The sequence below is a fragment of the Scyliorhinus canicula genome, unplaced genomic scaffold (assembly GCF_902713615.1).
Source record: "Scyliorhinus canicula unplaced genomic scaffold, sScyCan1.1, whole genome shotgun sequence".
NCBI classification, from domain to species: domain Eukaryota; kingdom Metazoa; phylum Chordata; class Chondrichthyes; order Carcharhiniformes; family Scyliorhinidae; genus Scyliorhinus; species Scyliorhinus canicula.
This window is the reverse complement of record NW_024055461.1, coordinates 4,174,182-4,195,590: the sequence shown is the minus strand read 5'-3', so window position 1 is coordinate 4,195,590 and position 21,409 is coordinate 4,174,182. Positions and strand designations below refer to the sequence as shown.

At 45.6% G+C, this 21,409-nt stretch overlaps 1 gene segment (V, D, J or C); it reads right to left on the bottom strand.

Annotated features, from left to right (window-relative positions):
* Positions 1–248: 248 nt before the first annotated feature.
* LOC119959659 lies at positions 249–20,072 on the bottom strand. The segment is given in 7 exon segments: positions 249–702; positions 2,686–2,994; positions 3,626–3,934; positions 4,136–4,432; positions 18,249–18,289; positions 19,508–19,826; positions 19,953–20,072. Coding segments are annotated over 7 exon segments (1,725 nt in total).
* Between the last annotated feature and the right edge of the window lie 1,337 nt (positions 20,073–21,409).

Below are 21,409 nucleotides of genomic sequence, written 5' to 3'. Positions count from 1 at the left end.
TGTGTTTGTTTGTCTGAAATGGGGAATGATCCGATTTCTCCTCAGCGGGAGGAAAGACAATGAAGATATTTTGCTGAATCCTGGAATGAATGAGTTTTACTCTGTCTCTAACCCAGGGTGTATCTGAGCTGGGAGCTCTGGTTGTATCAGAATTGGGGCCGAGACCTGTAGAAATCCGGGTCTCATTGAACAGATCTAATATCAGCAAAGTGGAAGCTCCATTAATTAGGCGGCTGTACATTTAAATCACAATTGGAGGAAAAAAATCTTTATTATTTTTATTTTAGTTCAAAATATAACCAATAGATTCTCATTGACATGAATTAACGGTGTCCATCAGAGCGAGGGAAATGTTCACAAAACTGGGTTTACCGCTGGATTTATCAACCGTTCTGTTGATGATCTTCAAGGGGATGGCTTCATGTCCCACCACACAGGAGTAAGAAGCGCCGCTGGCCCACTCCTCCGCTGCAATGGATAACAGGCTGTACATGAAGAAGGAGCTATTGCCGTTCTCCGCCATCACCTCGGTGTTCTTGTAGTTCCCGGGATTCACCGGCTTGTCATTGACGGTCCACTTGACGAAGATCTCTCGGGGGGAGAAACCTCTCACTAAGCAGCTGAGGGAGACGAATCTCTGAGCGGAGACGTCTTCAGCCGAGGGCAGGAGGACAGAGACGGACGGTTCCCGCGGATTGGGATCTGCAGAAAATGTACAATAAATGTCAATAAAATGGGGAATTCCGGAGACAATGGAACCGCGGGTTAGATGTGGGAGAAATGTGTTTTGTGTTGGATTTTAAAGGTTTCCATTTTCCACTTTAGGATCTGTCCGGGTTCCCAGCTCGGAGCAGAGGTGGACACAACCTTTTCCCTGAGAATTTACGGATATTGGATTCGAAATTTTCAGAAAGTGTACAGCAGGGAAACAGGCCATTCGGCCCAACTGTTCTGTGCTGGTGTCTAAACTCCACACCAGGCTCCTCCCACCTTACTCACAGAGGATTGGGAAACTGCCAATGTCACACCCTTATTCAAAAGGGAGGGAGACAAAAACAGGTAACTACAGTATAGGCCAGTGACCTTAACATTTGTCAGTGGGAAACGGTTCGAGTCCATTATAACGGATCCAATAGCTGAGCATTTAGAAATACTCAATATAATCAAACAGAGTCAGCCCGGCTTCGTGAAGGTGAAATCATGCCTGACAAATTTATTGCCCTTATTTGAGGTGATAAGGAGAAAGCTAGAGAAAGGCGGGCAGTAGATGTAATATACATAAATTTCAAAACTGTGTTTAATAGATGAATGTACTATTCCCACGGCTGGAGATGACAAAAATATAAAGGCAAGTGGTGAGGTTACAGAAAAGCTAGAGAGGGATAGAGACAGCTTAAGTTACTGAGTAAAAACTTGGCAGATGGAACATAATGTTGAGAAATGTGAGGTGAGACACTTTGGTAGGAGGAGGAACATAATGGAATATTATTTAGCTGGAGAAAGACTGTAGGAAGCTGAGGTAACGGGGGAATTGGGGGTCCTCGCGCAGAAACCACAAAACGCAAGTTCTGCAGGTAATATGGAGACAATTTGAATGTTGACATTTATTTCAAAGGGAATAGAATATAAACATGGGGAAGTCGAGCTAAAACTATACAAGGCATTAGTTAGACTACACTTGATATACTTTGAACAGTTTTGGTGCCCTTATCTAAGGAAGACAGATTGGTTTTGAAGGCAGTCCAGAGAAGTATCATGATGTTGATCCCGAGTATGGAGGGATTTTCTTATGGGGAGAGGTTAAGTAGGCTGGGCCTGGACTGATTGGAGTTTAGAAGAATGAAGGCGGCCTAATTGAGACATGAAAGATTCTCAGGGAGCTTCGGAGTGTAGTCGCTGTGAGATTGTTTTCCCTTGTGGGAGCATCTCGGACCAGAGTGCAGGATCACATAGTCAATGTTCGCCCATTTCAGACAGAGATGAGAAGGAATTTCCTCTCTCAGAGCGTCGGGGAGCTGTAGAATTATTTAACCCAGGGGGCTGTAGATTCTGGGTTGTTCAGTATGTTCAAGGTTGAGAGAGACATGTTTTAAACCAATGAGAGATATGGGATTGGATTTTGTTTATTGTCACGTGTACCGAGGTACAGTGAAAAGTATTTTTCTGCAAGCAGCTCAACAGATCATTCAGTACATGAAAAGAAAGGGAAATAAAATAAAATACATAACAGGGCAACATAAGGTACACAATGTAACTACTTAACACCGGCATCGGGTGAAGCATACAGAGGTGTAGTGTTAATGAGGTCAGTCCGTAAGAGGGTCGTTTAGGTGTCTGGTAACAGCGGGAGAAGGCGGGAAAGAGGAGTTGAAGATCATCACATCAGATCAGTTATGATCTCATTGAAGGCTGGATCAGTGTTGTTGGGCTGAATGGCCTACGTCTGCTCCTACGTCTTGTGGCCATTGGTCTAGCTCCGTCTAAATCCCATATCACTGCCTTTAATTCATTGTTCCTTCATCTACGTAGCAATTTCCCCCTTAAGATCAACAGGCCCAAAATTTTTAGTCGTGGAATTACCAATCAGAATGGACCATAAATACACTGAATGCTAAATACTGACCGCTGCACTGACACCAGAAATAGACACAATGACTCACTTATTGCTTCAGTTTCACCGCTCACCTATTTTTTTGTGGATTGAAATTCTTAAAGGAGTTGGCAGGTCCTGATGGCTCGCCACACAGTCAAACACAGCCCCACTCAGCCAGGCTTGTGTCGAGATGTTTAATTTGCTGACCACGCTCTCAGTATCTGCCCCAGGCTGGTCGGCAATCTCTGATTTCAGCGGCTTCTTCGCTTCACTCCAGGACACGTTGACTCCATAAGGAGCATTCGAAATGACGCAGGTTAAGGTTACAGTCGCCTCCAGTAAGACCTGTTCTATTGGTGGTGGCAGTATTGTTACTGAGGCGGTAATGCAATTGGAAGGATCTGTGAATGAAAACATGAAAATCAACACAAGTTTCATCTTCAGAATCAGGACAGAAGGATTCAGTCTTCACTCACTCAATGGGAATAAATCAACTTCGAAACTTCTAATGATCGCCATTAATCTTCTGTACACAATGGAAAACCAGTTTGGTCATCTTAAACGATTCTCATTGTGAAATACAGTCAGCACCAATGGCATTCTAATGAACGAGTATTGCAGCATTCCCAATACAAATATTCCAATCCTGATCTCGGAAACCTAATACGGAAGGCTGATTTACAAATAGGTTGAATGAACTTTCCAACAATTTTCCTTGGAGCTGTTATCAATAAAGGGGTTCAGACACCCACTGCCTCTCAAATATAATCAGCTGTCTCAGGATAAGGCTGATATCAAATCCACCTCACTCACTAAATGACTTCAAATTAGAGGGAAACATTTATTTCTCTGCTGATCAAATCCTGAATGGTGAGCAATCCTAATGCAGCTCTTACATCAGAATGAAACACAAACTACATGGCAGTAAATTAGAAGTTATTCTGTGCTTTGTCCTGATTTTAATAAATTCCTGATTTGGATTAACATCAGAATGCAGGATGATTTATTGTTTCCTCTGTTTGTATCTCTTACCAGACGCGGTGACGTTGTGACTTTGGGTGACCTCTTGATGAGTGACCTGGCAGGTATAGACCGCTTTGCTGAACCATTCCCCAGCGGAGACTGTCAGCCGACTGCTCGCCGAGAAGTTCCCGTTCACTTCACAGGCGGGAGAGGTGACAATTCCTGAAGCCATGGGTTGTCCATTCTTCAGCCACTTTACCGTGATTGAATTTGTCTGGAAATCGTTAATTGAACAGACGATGGTTGCAAATTTCTGTCTTGTGATTTCTTCACTGGAACTCACGGTGAGGATAACATGTGGAGGGACACCAGGCGGGCCTTCAAGAAACACAATTTAGACATTTCTTGCAGAAGATGGTGTGACAAATAAAATGATTTATTATATTTTAACTGTTTTTCTGCGGCCAATATTTTCCTCAGGAATCAGAACGGCACACTTTATCATAAATATGTTATTGCCAAAGGTGTAAATAAAGTAATCACAGCGGTTCTGCTTCGCGCAGTTTCCATAACACTTACATGTCATTCCAATGCTCTTGTCTGAGCCGCTGTGTCGAACCTCACAGCTGATTTTGCTGCATTCCCCCTCTGACTCGGTGATGGTTAACTGGCTGCTCAGGGTGTAGGTTCCCTTCTTGTTTCTCACTGATGGGTATTCCTTAACTCCAGTGCTGATCAGCTGCCCATCTTTCTTCCAGGTAAGGCTGGTGATTTCTGGGGAGTAGTCCATCGCCAAACAGCCGTAGGTGACGGAGCCGTCGGTGTTGTGTTGCTGACAGGAGACCAGGCTGTAGAGAGCGGGCGGAGACGGTGTCGCTGGGAGAGAACGGCCAATTGAACAAGTTAGACTCTGGGATTTGTCATTAAGATATCATACAACTTAGAATTTGGATAAAGTTACAAATTTATCATAAACCGTTCGCATTAAAACTGCATCCATACTTGAGCTTCTGTTACTTCTAACTTTTGAGAATCACCATTTGTTTATTCCCTCTTTAGAAACTCACATCTCTTTCTCCATTTCTAACACCTTGCATAAATTAGCATTGTGGTGTAATCTGAAAATGTACCATTCATTCCTTTAAATGAGCAGAGCGGAGGGTTTCACCATTATTTATGACACCAATGTTTTTTCCACCAACAGCACTTTGTGATAAAGAAGTTGTCTCTTCATTTCGGTCATTGCTGTTTGGAAATTGCCTGTGTTCAAACTGACTGATGTCCCCCCTCTCTCCACCTCACTACACCCACTCCCCAAAACAGGGAGTCGTGACTTTGCTTCAGAAAAATCATCCAGGTATTTAAATAATGACTATAAAATTCTACGTTTGAGCACATGTGCAAGTAACTCCAAAATTCTCCAATTACAGGACCCTGGACATTAAAAGCGGGATGCGGCCATTCGGTCCCTCAGGTCTCCTGCACCATTCAATATGATTATGGCGGAGCAGATTGTGGGATGAACTCCGCATTCCATGTATCCGCGATAACCAGAATCCTGTCCTTTTCCCAGCTCTCTGCGCTTTTCCCAGCTCTCTGATCTTTCCTCCACTTCTGTAATTTGCCCAGCTGCATCTTTCCAGGTTGTTTGCTCTTTGCCTCAGCTTCTGGAACTTTCCACTTGCTCTTTGTGCTTTTCCCCAGAACATGGCACTTTGCCACCTGATTATTGGCTTTGGCCCAGCAATTACCACTTTTCCCCGTGTTCCTGCAGATTCTCTCCCCTGTCTGCGCTCAGCTCTCTGGTCATCTCACCTGCTCACTACTCAGCTCTCGTATTTCCCAGGCTCCCTATACTTTACCCAGCTTTATACAATTTCCCAGGCTCCGTGTCCCCCCCCCCTCCCCCCCCCCCCCCCCGCCCCGGCCAGCTCGCTACCCATTCCGAGGCTCCCTGTGCTTTTCCCCAGCTCTCTGCCTTTTCCCAGGCTCCCTGTGCTTTTCCCCAGCTCTCTGCCTTTTCTCAGGCTCCCTGTGCTTTTCCCCAGCTCTCTGCCTTTTCCCAGGCTCCCTGTACTTTAACCCAGCTTTATACCATTTCCCAGGCTCCATGTGTTCCCCCCCCCCCCCACCCCAGCTCGCTGCCTTTTCCCAGTCTCCCTGCACTTTTCCCCAGCTCCATCTTTTCCCAGGCTCCCTGCGCTTTCCCCCCAGCTCTCTACCTTTTCCCAGGCTCCCTGTGCTTTTCGCCATCTCTCTACCTTTTCCCAGTCTCCCTGCGCTTTTCCCCAGCTCCTTCTTTTCCCAGGCTCCCTGCACTTTTCCCCAGCTCTATACCTTTTCCCAGTCTCTCTGCGCTTTTCCCCAGCTCTATCTTTTCCCAGGCTCCCTGTGCTTTCCCCCATCTCCATATCGTCTCCCAGGCTTCCTGTGATTTTCCCCAGCTCTCTACCTTTTCCCAGGCATCCTGTGCTTTTTCCCAGCTCTCTACCTTTTCCCAGGCATCCTGTGCTTTTTCCCAGCTCTCTACCTTTTCCCAGGCTTCCTGTGCTTTTCCCCAGCTCTCTACCTTTTCCCAGGCTCCCTGCGCTTTCCCCCCAGCTCTCTACATTTTCCCAGGCTCCCTGTGCTTTTCCCCGTCTCTCTACCTTTTCCCAGGCTCCCTGCACTTTTCCCCAGCTTTCTGCATTTTCCCAGTCTCCCTGTGCTTTTCCCCAGCTCCTTCTTTTCCCAGGCTCCCTGTGCTTTTCCCCAGCTCTATCTTTTCCCAGTCTCCCTGCGCTTTTCCCCAGCTCCTTCTTTTCCCAGGCTCCCTGCACTTTTCCCGAGCTCTATACTTTTTCCCAGTCTCCCTGCGCTTTTCCCCAGCTCTATCTTTTCCCAGGCTCCCTGTGCTTTTCCCCAGCTCTCTACCTTTTCCCAGGCTTCCTGTGATTTTCCCCAGCTCTCTACCTTTTCCCAGGCATCCTGTGCTTTTTCCCAGATCTCTACCTTTTCCCAGGCATCCTGTGCTTTTTCCCAGCTCTCTACATTTTCCCAGGCATCCTGCGCTTTTTCCCAGCTGTCTACCTTTTCCCAGTCTCCCTGCGCTTTTCCCCAGCTCTCAGCCTTTCCCAGTCTCCCTGTGCTTTTCCCCAGCTCTCAGCCTTTTCCCAGGCTCCCTGCGCTTTTCCCAAGCTCTCAGCCTTTTCCCAGGCTCCCTGAGCTTTCGCCCCGCTTCCTGCATTTTCCGGACTCCTTTTGCTTTCCTCCAGCTCTCAAATGTTTCCCAGGCTCCCTGTCCTATTTCCCCAACTCTCTGCCCTTTCCCAGACTCCCTGCGCTTTCCCCCAACTCTCTGCCTTTTCCCAAACTCCCCGCACTTTTCCCCAGCTTTCTACCTTTTCACAGGCTCCCTGCGCTTTCCCACAGCTCTATACATTTTCCCAGGCTCCTGTGCTCTTCCCCAGCTCTCTGCCTGTTCCCAGGCTCCCTGTGCTTTCCCCCGCTCTCTGCCCTTTCCCAGACTCCCTGCGCTTTTCCCCAGCTCTCTGTCTTTTCCCAGACTCCCCGCACTTTTCCCCAGCTCTCCACCTTTTCCAGGCTTCCTGTGCTTTCCCCCAGCTCTCTACCTTTTCCCAGGCTCCCTGTGCTTTTCCCCAGCTCTCTACCTTTTCCCAGGCTCCCCGCACGTTTCACCAGCTTTCTACCCTTTCCCAGGTTCCCCGCACGTTTTCCCAGCTTTCTACCTTTTCCCAGGCTTATGTGCTTTCCCCCAAACCTCTACCTTTTCCCAGGCTCCCTGTACTTTCTCCAGATCGCTGCCTTTTCCCAGTCTCCCTGTGCTTTTCCCCAACTCTCTACCTTTTCCCAGCTTCCCTATGCTTTCCCCCGGCTCTCTGCCTTTTCCCAGGCTCCCTGTGCTTTCCCCCGGCTCTCTGCCTTTTCCCAGGCTCCCTGTCCTTTCCCCAGCTCTCTATATTTTCCCAGGCTTCCTATGCTTTCCCCCAGCTCTCTATATTTTCCCAGGCTTCCTGTGCTTTTCCCCAGCTCTCTGCCTTTTCCCAGGCTCCCTGTGCTTTCCCCAACTCTCTATATTTTCTCAGGCTCCCCGCAGGTTTCCACAGCTCTCTGCCTTTTCCGAGGCTTCCCGCACATTTCCCCATCTCTCTACCTTTTCCAGGGCTCTCTGCTCTATTCCATGACTCTTTGACATGTTCCTCTCCCTCGATATTTTCCCACGTCCTCTTTACAATTCTCCCCGCCCCCGACCCTGACGCTTCCCTCCAGCTCTCTTCTCTTTCTCCTGGGTCCTACTGCCGCCTCTCCAGGCCACCACATTCGTGCACACTGGCTCTCACTCCTCGCTCCAATTCTCTCTTCCTCTCTCATTGCAGACTAACTCCTTCCATTTAGTGAGCAAGGGGACAAGTGAATGAGGTTGAGATAGCAGGGGTGTGAATTAGGGCGGGAGTGAGAAGGGGGTGGCTGGGTGTGTCAGTGTGTGTGCATGAACAATGGTGGGCGCGTATGAGTGTGGAGCATGAGCGTGTGATTGTAAATGAGTGAGGATAGATTGGTGAGTGAGGGAGGATGCATGGGCGACGGTGGTGGTTGAAAATAAATGAGCACAGTAAGAAGTCTTACAACACCAGGTTAAAGTCCAACAGATCTGTTTCAAACATGAGCTTTCGGAGCACTGCTCCTTCCTCAGGTGAATGAAAAGATATGTTCCAGAAACATACATATAGAGTTTTGTCTGTATATATATTTCTGGAACCTACCTCTTCACTCACCTGAGGAAGGAGCAGTGCTGCGAAAGCTAGTGTTTCAAACAAACCTGTTGGACTTTAACCTGGAGTTGTCAGATTTCTTACTGTGCTCACCCAATCCAACGCCAGCATCTCCACAGCATGTAAATAAATGAGTGGGCGGTTTGGTGTTGAGTGAGATTTTGGGTGATCTGAGGTTTATGAATGTGGCTGCGTGAGTAATGGTGGGTGAGTGAGGGAGGGTGGATGAATGATGGAGAGTGAGTGACAGTGGGTGAGCGAGGATGTGTGAATGAGGCCTACTGAGTGAGTGAAGGTGGGTGAATGAAGGTGAGGCTCAGTGAGGGCGTGTAAATGAAGTTGAGTGAATGAGGGTGGATGAGTGAGGGTGAATGAGTGTGGGTGAGTGAATCACATTGGGTGAGCGAATGAGTGTGGGTGAATGAGGGTGCGTGAGTTATGAAAAGTGAGCGAAGCTGGGCGTGTGAGACTGGTTGAGTGAGGGGAGTGAATTAAGTTGTGTGGAGTGAGTGAATAAGTGATTGTGAGTGAGTGACGGTGGCTGAGTGAAGGGACTGAGTGATTTCCATTAGTAAGGGTGGTTGAGTGAGTGTGAGTGATTGAAAGTGGGTGAGTGGGTTTGAGTGGGGTGGTTGGCTGTGGGTGAGTGAGTGTGAGTCAGTGTGAGTGAGGGTTGGTGAGTGAGGGTGAGTGGGAGTGAGTGAATGTAGTTGCGTGAATGAGTGTGAGAGAGGGGATGAGGGTTGGCGAGTGAGGATGAGTGAGTGTGACTGAGTGTGAGTAGTGTGGGTGAGTGAGTGTGTGTGAGTGTGAGTGTGAGTCAGTGAGTGAGGATGAGTGAGTGAGTGGGGTGGTTGAGTGTGGGTGAATGAGTGTGAGTGAGTGAGGGTGAGGGTGGGTGAGTGAGTGAGAGTGAATGAGGATGGGTGAGGGTTGGTGAGTGAGGGTGAGTTGGAGTGATTGAGTGAAGGTGGGTGAGGGTTGGTGAGTGAAGGTGAGCGAGTGAGAGTGGGGTGGTTGAGTGTGGGTGAATGAGTGTGAGAGAATGTGGGTGAGAGTGGGCGAGTGAGTGACAGTGAATGAGGGTGGGTGATTGTTGGTGAGCGAGGGTGAGTGGGGGTGAGTGAGTAAGTGTGAGTGGGCTGGTTGAATGTGTGTAAGTGTGAGTGAGTGTGAGTGAGGGTGGGTGAGTGAGTGTGAGTGAGTGAGGCTGGGTGAGGGTTGGTGAGTGAGGGTGGGTGAGTGAGTGTGAGTGAGTGATGGTGGGTGAGGGTTGGTGAGTGAGGGTGAGTGAGTTTAAGTGGGGTGATTGAGTGTGGGTGTGTGAGGCTGGGTGAGGGTTGGTTAGTGAGGGTGGGTGAGTGAGGCTGGGTGAGGGTTGGTGAGTGAGGCTGGGTGAGGGTTGGTTAGTGAGGGTGGGTGAGTGACGCTGAGTGAGGGTTGGTTAGTGAGGGTGGGTGAGTGCGGCTGGGTGAGGGTGGGTGAGTGACGCTGGGTGAGGGTTGGTTAGTGAGGGTGGGTGAGTGAGGCTGGGTGAGACGTGTTTAGTGAGGGTGGGTGAGTGAGGCTGGGTGAGTGTTGGTTAGTGAGGGTGGGTGAGTGAGGCTGGGTGAGGGTTGGTTAGTGAGGGTGGGTGAGTGAGGCTGGGTGAGGGTTGGTTAGTGAGGGTGGGTGAGTGAGGTTGGGTGAGGGTTGGTTAGTGAGGGTGGGTGAGTGAGGCTGGGTGAGGGTTGGTTAGTGAGGGTGGGTGAGGGTTGGTGAGTGACGCTGGGTGAGGGTTGGTTAGTGAGGGTGGGTGAGTGAGGCTGGGTGAGGGTTGGTTAGCGAGGGTGAGTGAGTGAGGCTGGGTGAGGGTTGGTTAGTGAGGGTGGGTGAGTGAGGCTGGGTGAGGGTTGGTTAGTGAGGGTGGGTGAGTGAGGCTGGGTGAGGGTCGTTTAGTGAGGGTGGGTGAGTGAGGCTGGGTGAGGGTTGGTTAGTGAGGGTGGGTGAGTGAGGCTGGGTGAGCGTTGGTTAGTGAGGGTGGGTGAGTGAGGCTGGGTGAGGGTTGGTTAGTGAGGGTAGGTGAGTGAGGCTGGGTGAGGGTTGGTTAGTGAGGGTGGGTGAGTGAGGCTGGGTGAGGGTGGGTGAGTGAGGGTGGGTGAGTGAGGCAGGGTGAGGGTTGGTTAGTGAGGGTGGATGAGTGAGGCTGGGTGAGGGTTGGTTAGTGAGGGTGGGTGAGTGAGGGTGGGTGAGGGTTGGTTAGTGAGGGTGGGTGAGTGAGGCTGGGTGAGGGTTGGTGAGTGAGGGTGTGGAAGTGAATGTGGATGACAAGGTGGGTGAGGGAGGGTGAGTTAGTTTGGATGGATTACTGTGAGTGAGTGAGGGTAAGGGAATGAGGGTTGGTGATTGACGATGTGCATAGTTGAGTGTGGGTGTGTGAATGAATGTGGGTTAGTGGGTATGGATGCATGAGGGTGATGATTGAGGGAGGGATTGTGACTTAGTGCCGGTAAATGAGTATGGGTTAATCAGTCAGTGTGTATGAGTGACTGTGAGTGAGTGTGAACAGGGGTGAGTGAGTGTGAGTGATGGTGAGTGAGTGTGAGTGACAGTGAGTGAGTGTGAGTGAGTGAGAGTGACGGTGAGTGAGCATGAGTGAGTGTGAGTGACAGTGAGTGAGTGTGAGTGAGTGTGGGTGAGTGTGAGTGACGGTGGGTGAGTGTGAGTGACGGTGGGTGAGTGTGAGTGAGTGTGGGTGAGTGTGAGTGAGTGTGAGTGAGTGTGAGTGACGGTGAGTGAGTGTGGGTGAGGGTGAATGAGTGATCATTCAGGTACTCCGGGCCAAGCCGGGCGATGTTTCTCTGGATGACATTCCGCTCAGGCTCAGCTTTCTCTTGTCTGTTGACCACAGCCGAGCTGGGGGCTCCTCCATTCGGCTGCACCACCCCCACCTCCTCCTCTTCCTCTCCATCCATCCTGTCCTGATTCTCCACATTGATCAGCTTTCAGTAACACCGGCTGTGTACAGTCAGACAGCAGTGTAGATCACTGGGCAGCTGCTTTAATACTTTCAGTAACACCGGCTGTGTACAGTCAGACAGCAGTGTAGATCACTGGGCAGCTGCTTTAATACTTTCAGTAACACCGGCTGTGTGCAGTCAGACAGCAGTGTAGATCACTGGGCAGCTGCTTTAATACTGTCAGTAACACCGGCTGTGTACAGTCAGACAGATCACTGGGCAGCTGCTTTAATGTCGGTGTAATTTCATTCTGTACAAAACAATTCGGAACTGGAACAATGAACCTTCCTCCAACTTAATAGATTTTCATGTTGAAAATGTCAATTTCAGGCTGTAAAATTAGTGTCATATTGTGTCAGAGAGTGTGTTTTCTTCATTCTTGTGCTGTAGGAGTCTCTGGCTGGGCCAGCATTTATTTCCCATCCCTCAGTGTCCTTGAGAAGATGGTGGTGAGCTTCGTTCTTCAACCACTGCAGTCCATGTGGTGTTTGGGAGGCAGCTCCAGAATTTTGAATCATGGACAGTGAAGAAACAATGTGATATTTTGAGGTCACGATGGTGAGAGGCTTGATGGAGAAATTCCAGTTGGTGATGTTCCCATGTGTCTCCTTGTACAGATGGTAGCTGTTGTGAGATTTGAAGGTGCTGTCCAAGCAGCCATGACCAGCTCCTTCAGAGCATATTGTAGGTGTTACACACTGCTGCCAGTGTTCCTCAGCGGTGGAGGGAGGGAGTGGTTGTCGATGGTGTGCCAATTAAACGGGCTACTTTTGTGTCATTGGAGCTGCATTCATCCAGACAAGTGGAGAGTATTCCATCACACTCCTGAATGTGCCATGCAGATGGTGATATGGAGATGCCGGCGTTGGACTGGGGTGAGCACAGTAAGAAGTCTCACTCAGGTGACTCACCTGATGAAGGAGTTGCGCTCCGAAAGCTAGGAATTCCAAACAAACCTGTTGGACTTTAACCTGGTGTTGCAGATGGTGGACAGGCTTTGGGGCGTCAGGAGGTGTTTTGGATGCAGAATTCCGAGTCTCTGACCTCTTGTCACAGCCACACAGTGTATATGGCGAGTCCAGTTCAGTTTCTGGTCAATGGTCAGCAGGAGATTCAGCGATGGTAATTCCATTGAATGGCATAAGGTGATCGTTCGATCTTCGCTTGTTTGAGATGTCCATTGCGTGCACTTGTCTGGTGTGAATGTTCCTTTCCCCTTGTCAGCCCAAGCCTGGATATAGTCCAGATCTTGCTGCATTTAGCAATGGACTGCTTCAGTAGCTGCGGAGTCGTGAATGGTGCTGCACATCGTTCAATGATCAGCCAAAATCCCCACTTCTGACTTTTGGAAGGTCATTGCTGAAGCAGCTAAAGATGGCGGGGCCGACACTGAGGAACCCCTGCAGTGATGTCCTGGAACTGAGATGATTGACCTCCAAAAACCAAAACCATCTTCCTTTCCGCTGGGTATGACTCAAACCAGCGGGGAATTTCCCCCCGATTCCCATTGACTCCAGTTTTGTTTGGGCTCCTTGATGCAACACTGGTTCAAATGTTGCCTTGATGTCACGAACAGTCACTCTCAGCTGTCCGTGTGTTCTTTATGTGTGTCCCTGTGTGCGAGTTCTTAGGTGTTCATTGTGTATGTGTGTGTGAGCGTGTGGTGTGTGTGTATCCCTCTGTATCCCTGTGTACGTGTTCCTCGGTGTTCATGTTTGTCTGTGAGCGTGTGTGTCTGTTCCTGTTTGTGTGCTGCTGTGTGTGTGTGTTTTCTTGATTGTGTGTATGTTGCTGTGTTGCGCCTCTGAGTGTAAGTGTTTGTGAACATATGTGTGTATTCCTGTGTGTGTGTGAGAGAGAGACAGAGTATGTGTATGTATGTGAGATAGGTGTTAGAGGGAGAATAAAATAATGTGCAAGGGAGAGTTTTTGTGTGAATGTGTGTGAGGGGATGTGTGTGTGTGAGATTTTCTGTGTGAGTGAGAGAGGCAATATGTGTGAGAGTGTGTGGAAATGGGAGATTGTGTGCATGAGTTCGATATAGTGTGTGTATGATTGAGTGTGTGTGAGAGATTAGAGAGCATGTGGGTGTGTACCTAAGACAGAGAGAGAGAGACCACGTGTGTCAGAGAGAGGCAGAATGTGGGGATGCGTTTGTGTGTTTCTGAAAACGTGTGATAGAGTATGCCAAAGAACATGTCTGTGTTTGAGTGAAAGAAAATGTGTTTACGAGATATGTATGTACTAGTGTTTGTGTGTGTGACAGAGAGAGATAAGTGATTGTGTGTGTATGTGTGTGTGTATGAGAGTGTGCATGTGCGAAAGAGAGAGATTGTGTGAGAGAGACACGGGACACAGTGTGCATGAGAGAGAGCAGGTGGGAGAATGTATGTGTGTGCCAGGGTGCATGTGTGTGTCTGTGGAAGTGTGTGAGAGAAAGGGAGAGTGATAGTATGTTTGAGATTGTGTGTGTGAAAGAAGGAATGATTCTGTTTGAAGAGCGATTATGGATGTGAGACTGTATGAGAGAGAGAGAGAGATGTGTGTGTCTGAGATAGTGTGTCTGTGATAGAGAGGGAGTGTGTGAGAGGAAGAATGTGCGTATGAGAGTGTGTGTCAGAGAGAGAGGGAATATGAGAGAGTAAGATACTGCATGCCTGAAAGAGAGAGATAGATTGTTTGTCAGAGAGAGAGAATGAGACAGTGTCCACGAGAGAGAGGGCATGTGCCAGGGTGCACGTGAGAGAGTGCGTGAGAGCGAGAGAGTGAGAGGTTAATAATATGTTGGCGAGTTTGTGTGCGTCTGAGATATTGTGTATGTATCAGAGGGAATGCGTGTGAGAGAGAGCCTGAAAGAAAACATGCGGTGTTTGAAGAGCGATTATGCATGTATGTGAGGGAGAGGGTCTGTGTGTTTGAGCATGGGAGAGAGAGAGAGAGAGAGGGGCAAGGTGTATCAGAGAGATTTGGTGAAAGAGAGTGCGTGTGCGATAGAGCGTGTGTGAGTGAGAGCGTGTGAGCGAATATGTGTGTGAGAGAGGCAGATCGTCACAGTGTGTCTGAGAGTGAGATTGTGAGAGTCATTGTGTGCGAGGCACAGTGTGTATGTTTGAAAGAAGCATTGTGATTATGTGTGTGAGAGAATGAGTTTGTGTGAGGATGAGAGAGAATGTGTGTGAGAGAGCGAGAGTGTGTATATGTTTCTGTCGATGTATGAGTGCACCAAAACCTGCAAGTTCCCTTCCAAGACACTCACCATCCTGATTTAGGAATACACCGCCATTCCTTCACTGTCACCGAGTCAAAATTTTGGAACTCCCTCCCTGACAATATCGCGGATATCCCTCCGCAACATGGACTGCAGCTATTAGAGGATGTTTCACATCTAAACTTTTCGGGGGGACACTTCGGCATATATAATAAAATCTGGCCTTGCCAGCGCCTCCAAAATCCTAGGATAGGATTAAAAATAAAATGCAAAGGGATTTCTCCGCTGCACTGACCCATTAAATAGATCAAGAATTACAATAGCACGGAATGTAACCCAGTAAATCTCTCTCTGCATTGCCTAATCGAAAATTCCCAAAACCAATATATCACTGCGTAAAAATCAACCAAATCTCCTTCTCCAGCCTGTCTGGCGTTGCTGAATTCTTTCTGTCACAATCTGGATGAGGAATCACCTTTCTGAGTCGCCTTGTCAAACATCAAGTAAAATTTTCACATTTCTCACAGATACAAGTTTTATTGAAGGACTTGATCAAATTGTACTCCCTGAAATACTGGAAAATGAAGCAGAAGATTTATAACCAGTCAGGAAGATTCCTGGTCCCAGCACAGTGACCGCACGCACAGAAACTGAACAGACACAAATGGCAACAATCGAGTTCCAGCAGATAGATCTGTTCAATCTGTCAGTTTCATGAAACTGTTTGATTCTAATTGATCAATGGTCAACTTCCGACAACAATAATTCAGTAATTTATTTGAAATTAAACTGACATTAATTTCAATATCATATTCGACTTTTAACTATTTTTCCCTGTCTGTCTCAAATCTCGATAATTGGGCAAAAAGTAGTTTTGCTGAAAATGAGCAGATTAAATATTACAGATTCAGGGTAGATTAATGACGGAACAGTGACTCAGTGACAGGGCAATAATTAAACAAACCAGAAAATATTCACATTACCCACTGATATGATCTAAATCACAATTAAATGTAATCAGCAAAAGAATCAGAGCAAAAGAATGTAATCAGCAAAATAGTTTAGCTGTACACAGCAGTGTGAAGAAATGTATTGTTTCCTAAATTCATTTCAGATATTATTAAAGTTCTCTAAAACATTTGAGATATTGCCAGGATACAACTCAATTGTAGGAGGTCATTTATGTTGAATTAATTCTCACTGATATTGTATTGTAAGTTATTGTTAATTGTCAGCTAATTCTTTATTCGATTATCTGTACTATAATAATAAATATAATAAAAATAGCTTTCAATAATCCCTAACTTATTTTACCCAGAGCTTTATGAAATAATTGGGGTTTAATTAAAACAACCTGACAATCAAACAATGTTGAGCAATAAACTCCAAATTACTAGATGGAAACATCTTAACATTTAATTGACTGTATTCACATTTTAATTTTTTTACTCCAATTGCCCAATTAACCTACAAATGTGTAAAATCTGCGCCTTTCTGAACACATTGATAAATCATAAACTCCATCTATTCTCAGAAAGTAATGAATATAACGAGACCAGCTCAGTAATGTTTATTCAGATCATTTGTAAAACTGACCCATTATGAGCAAGTAGCGTCGACAATTTGATGTTGAATTTAGCATTTAATAAAATTTAAGCCTAAAGCTAAGATATAATCATTCCTTCTTTCCTATCATCTGTTTTCCTATAATTCTATCGTGTGTAGAGCACAGCTATGGGAGACAGGATGTCATTATAAAATGCAAAGGTACTGTTAACCTTTTGTAAATAAATAAATCGGTTTGACATTCAAGCTTTTACTTTTCAATCTCTTGCCATAGGCAATCTGAACTTTCCTATAATACAAATAAAATAATGGGAACAATTCCTTGATTGGCAGCGACTTCCACATCTCAGAAACCTGTTTAAGATTAGATTGGTGATAATTCCCTCGCTATCCAACTGCGCATTACAGTGAAGGGATAATATGGTTGCAGCGCCACAGAAATAATAGAATAACTGGAATTACAAAGTATTTCCAGCCTAGAAACCTGTCCGGTCATGTTAACCTCGTGCAGAACACAGCAGGATTGTAAAAGGTGATTAATGATGAATTATATTAATATATAATAAGCTTTGGTTAATATGGAGTTGTATCACCGCATTGCAATTGTTTGAATTATATAAATGTTACTATGTTCGGCATGGGCGTTTCAGTCATTATTTCGTTTAATCTGGAATCTTCAGTTAAAATAACAAAATGCATCAACATATCTTTATTAGATTATTTTCTTAAGCCTGGCTGTTTTCTCCGGACATTCGCCCTTCAAGCATTTTCAAACGCCGAGACTGTTTGCATTCAACCAGAAAACGTGTAACCGCTCAATGACACCGAGTTTAAACAATGCAGAATCAATGCAGAAACGCTGAACCGTTTGACAGATCACAATCATTTAAAGTCACCCAGATACACAATCTCCTCAACAGAACAAAACACAAAATCACATCAATGAAGGACTGAAACCCGTTTATGGAGAAGCAGCTCAATTCTACATCGAACAGGATCAAACTTAACATTGTAGGAAAATATCAATATCCAGCAAACCAGCTCGTAACCAAATGTATGAATTATTAAACTAAACAGAAATGTGGAATAACAGCAATAGCATTGCGAGGTGCTCGAATATTAACAACAAATAAATATTGAAACTTAACCATTTTTTTCATACTGAGTCATTTTTCAAACACATTTAAATGCTTTTAATGTTTACAGTTGATGGTAAAAGCTGCAACCATCAGATGCCACCGAGATTAAACTTTGCACAAACGGCAAACTGATTGCAGCAACAACTTGTGCTCGGAAAGGATTTGTGGTAAAACGTGGCTTAGTTTAATCTGCAATTTTCACTTTTTTTTCAAGATGCAGAAACAGCCTCCCTGTTCTCTGCCGACAATCCGGCGACAAGCAGTTGCAAACACGCAGACTCTGCATTCAATCACAAAACGTGTAACCGCTCCGTGTCACCGAGTTGAAACAATACAGACACACCAAACCGTTTCACAAACTTTTCTACACAAAGTCACCCAAAAACATTCCTCAGCAGGAAAACACCAAATCACATCACTGAAGGAGTGAAACATCACGGAGAAACAGCTCAATTCTACAAACACTTTCAACAGAACCAAATGTAACATTGCAAGAACATCTCAATTTAGAGCACCAAACCCTCATGTCATCAAATGAATGAACAGGTAAACTAAACAGAAAACTTGAATAATATCATCAGCACTTTCAGTAAGCAGAACATGTTCAATAAGATAATACAGAAACTTTAGCACATTTTGTCAATGTTGGGTTCGATCTCAAACACTTGTGCGGAAGACGGTACAAGCTGCAGACATTAGATAGAACCGAGATTAAACATGGGGTAAAAACAGACGTTTTGTATTTAAAGTAACCCAGCCACACAGTACCCTCAGCAAATAAACATCAGATCACAGCAAACAGGGACTGAATCCCTCAGCAGCATCCTTCTGTCAAGAAACCGCGGGATTCTATATCCCCCTTTCAGCAGAATCAAATGAAACATTGCAACAACATCTCAATACATGATCCACCAAAACACATTTCAGTGAACGAATGGATTTTGAAAATGCAGAAAAATTTAAAACAAATACAGTAAAACAGTTGGTAAATGACGGAATGGTTCTTACCTGCAGTCACCGTCACCATGGTCCCCTGTCCCCAGTAGTCGAAGTAGTCACAGTGTCACATTCCCTGGGCAGATCCATACAATAACCGCACCTGCATAAAATAGACAGAAATCCAGCATTATTTTAAACATCCACAAACCAACGGCTAAGAGAATCCACAATTACTTTTCAGGAAATTATATTAATATTTGTGGATACCGTTCTCTCTTCATAAATGACCGAATGTTTTATATTTCACAGACATGGAAATGTAATTGAAAACACCAACTGTGACTAAATAACGACCACCAGTTTTCCACATTAATTCTTATTACTTAGGCAGTGATGGACATAATTAATGCTTCACTGTGAATAAAGTTGGATTGTAAAAGCGAGCACTGAGCCAGCCTCAGTTAATTAGTGCTGAGGGGCTTTTTGTATTGACAGTAACTGCTGTGTCCCAGTTATCACAGTGAGACACAGCGTGTCAAATACTGCGGCAGACTGTTAACTGTAAATACAGAGATTTAATTTCACTGCTCCCTCAAAAAACTAACTCTGTCTCTTCCAAGAGCGAATGGATGAGTTATTTCAGCTTGTCCTGGTCATTACATTTATAAAGAGGATCCGAACACTTTTAAACCCTCTGTACAGATTTAGCGAGTCGGCGAACAGTGATAAAGTGGAAAATTTTTATACCTTTTTGCAAACTAATATTACTTCCAAACGTTGTTTTATTTAAAATTCATTTACATTGACAATCCTGCTGTGGCGCTGATCACCAATTTGAACAAACTCTATCACTGAGGTTTTTGTATGAAGATGTCGCTGTGCACAGCACTGTGACCCCCTGTAGTCACAGTGACAGACACCCGCACAAAAACTGCACCCACTCTCTGTTCAGTCCTGCCGCTCAATATTCACTTCAAATACACGTTTACTTCTGACCTAATTTACAATTTGACAGCAGTTTATAAAACCCAATGTACATACGCTTTCTCCAAGAATCCGAAATAATAAAACCAGGATTATAGCCAAGTCTCTAATTGCTGAAACTGTGAACAGTAAATATAAACAGACAAAAGCTCATCCTATTTGATTGATTGGTTTGTTCGGTTTCATTGTTTAGTTTTCTCTATGTGAGTTATGTAAGAAGCAGCGTGTGCAATGACTCTGATCACTGACATTAATATTAGATTTGAATCAAGTGCTGACCTTCAGGTTAAGCTGCAAGTTGCTGAATTCCCTCTCGAGCTGTTCTTGTGCGGGTCCAGCCCTGGTTCCTCTCGCTGTGGTCTCTTGCACAGTAATAGATGGCGGTGTCTTCGGTCTTCAGGCTCCTCATGGCCAAAGAGAAGATGTTGTTCGAAGTGTCTTTGGACGCAGTAAATCGATCTTTAATTGCTGGGGCGTAGTAGTTGCTAGATGAATCGTAGTAGCTAACCAGCCACTCCAGCCCCTGCCCGGGAACCTGGCGGATCCAGGCCATGTAGTAGCTGCCGAGATTGAAGCCGCTGGATTTACAGGTCAGTGTCAGGGAGCCTCCGGGACGCCCGGTCTCTGCCTCTGGCTGAGTCAACACAACATCCGACTGGACACCTGTAAAAATATATCAAAAAGCCCGAGGATTAATGCTGGTGAAATGATTGGTGACTCTGGAACATTCCATAGAGACTAACACTGAGACAGTAACAGTGAGAGACTTGGACAATAAAAACTACTCACGGGATAAGAAAGTCAGCAACAAACTGAGAGAAATGGCCCACCTCATCCTTCTGGTCATTTGGGGGAAATGGTTGTGTCAGGAACTCAGTGAACAAACCAGCTCCCGGACTGTTGGATTCGGGTCCCAGTGAGCGGCATTTAAATACCCGACAGAAGGGGGCGGCTTTCCAGGCGCCGCCTGTTGATTCCCTGGTGGAGGCGGTGACTGGATCCATGGCCCACCTTCCACACCCCCAACAGAATGGACTCAGAGATTTACTATAGGATATTATTTAAAAAAGACATTAGATCGGTATCGGTATATTTGTTTGGCTGTATGTATTCATTGTAATGTCTATTCTCTTCCGAATGGAAAATTATATTTGAGCATCTCTAAGTAAAATTAAATTCCATTATATATGAAGTCTCTTTATTTCTACACTGCAATATAAAAGGATGAACATAAACAGATTAAATTGCATTATCAGGGAATAAATCGTCCGTCTGTCTGATTTGCAACACTCTTGGTCTCTATCCCATAACAACAATAAAGTATAATTTAGCTGACGAAATGTAACTAAATGAGGGAATGAATGACGTGATTACATTTGCAGTGCGGATGGTCATCACTGTACAATGTGGGTCTGTCGACAAGAAGAAACTCTCAAATTACACAATGTCTCTCTTTCCATTTCTCGAACTGTCCCTGAATCTCAGACAGTCCTGTGAACATTAGCGGTGAAAGAAGCCGCTTGCCTGATAATTCAGCAGTGAGTTGACAGAGAAACATAAAATTCACACCAGCTTTTGACAGATAAGTTAATGAATCGGAACGGACGCGGCGATCAGTAAAGTTATGCTTTAGCATCCAAATCATTGCCGCTAATTTGACTGACCACCGGCTGTCTAACATTCACTGGTGTTGGGAACACAGGATATCAGGAATTTGCGGCAAATTAAACAATACTTCAAGAATAAATGTTTTATCTTCCACTGAAGCAGGCCATGAACTGGTCATTTCTCCACTTATTGGAAGCAATGAGAGGGACTGTTAAATAATGGAAATCAGCACAAATTAAACTGTACAGAACACGGTGTTAATCGGGTATAAGAGACGCCTCCGTTTAACGGAGATCAACAACTCGGAGAATATTCCAGGAATCCCCCCGAGTTCAATGCAGTTTATTTACTTTTAACATAGAACATAGAACAGTACAGCACAGAACAGGCCCTTCGGCCCTCAATGTTGTGCCGAGTCATGATCACCCTACTCAAACACACGTATCCACACTATACCCGTAACCCCCCCCCCTAACCTTACTTTTATTAGGACACTATTTCATTTTATTTTATTTTTTGGAATTGGAGTCATCTTATTTCATTTTATTTTATTTTTTGGAATTGGAGTCATCTTATTGAACTTGTAGATTGTGTCCATCAACGCCAATCACTCTCTCACTTCATTCGGTTCTCAACAA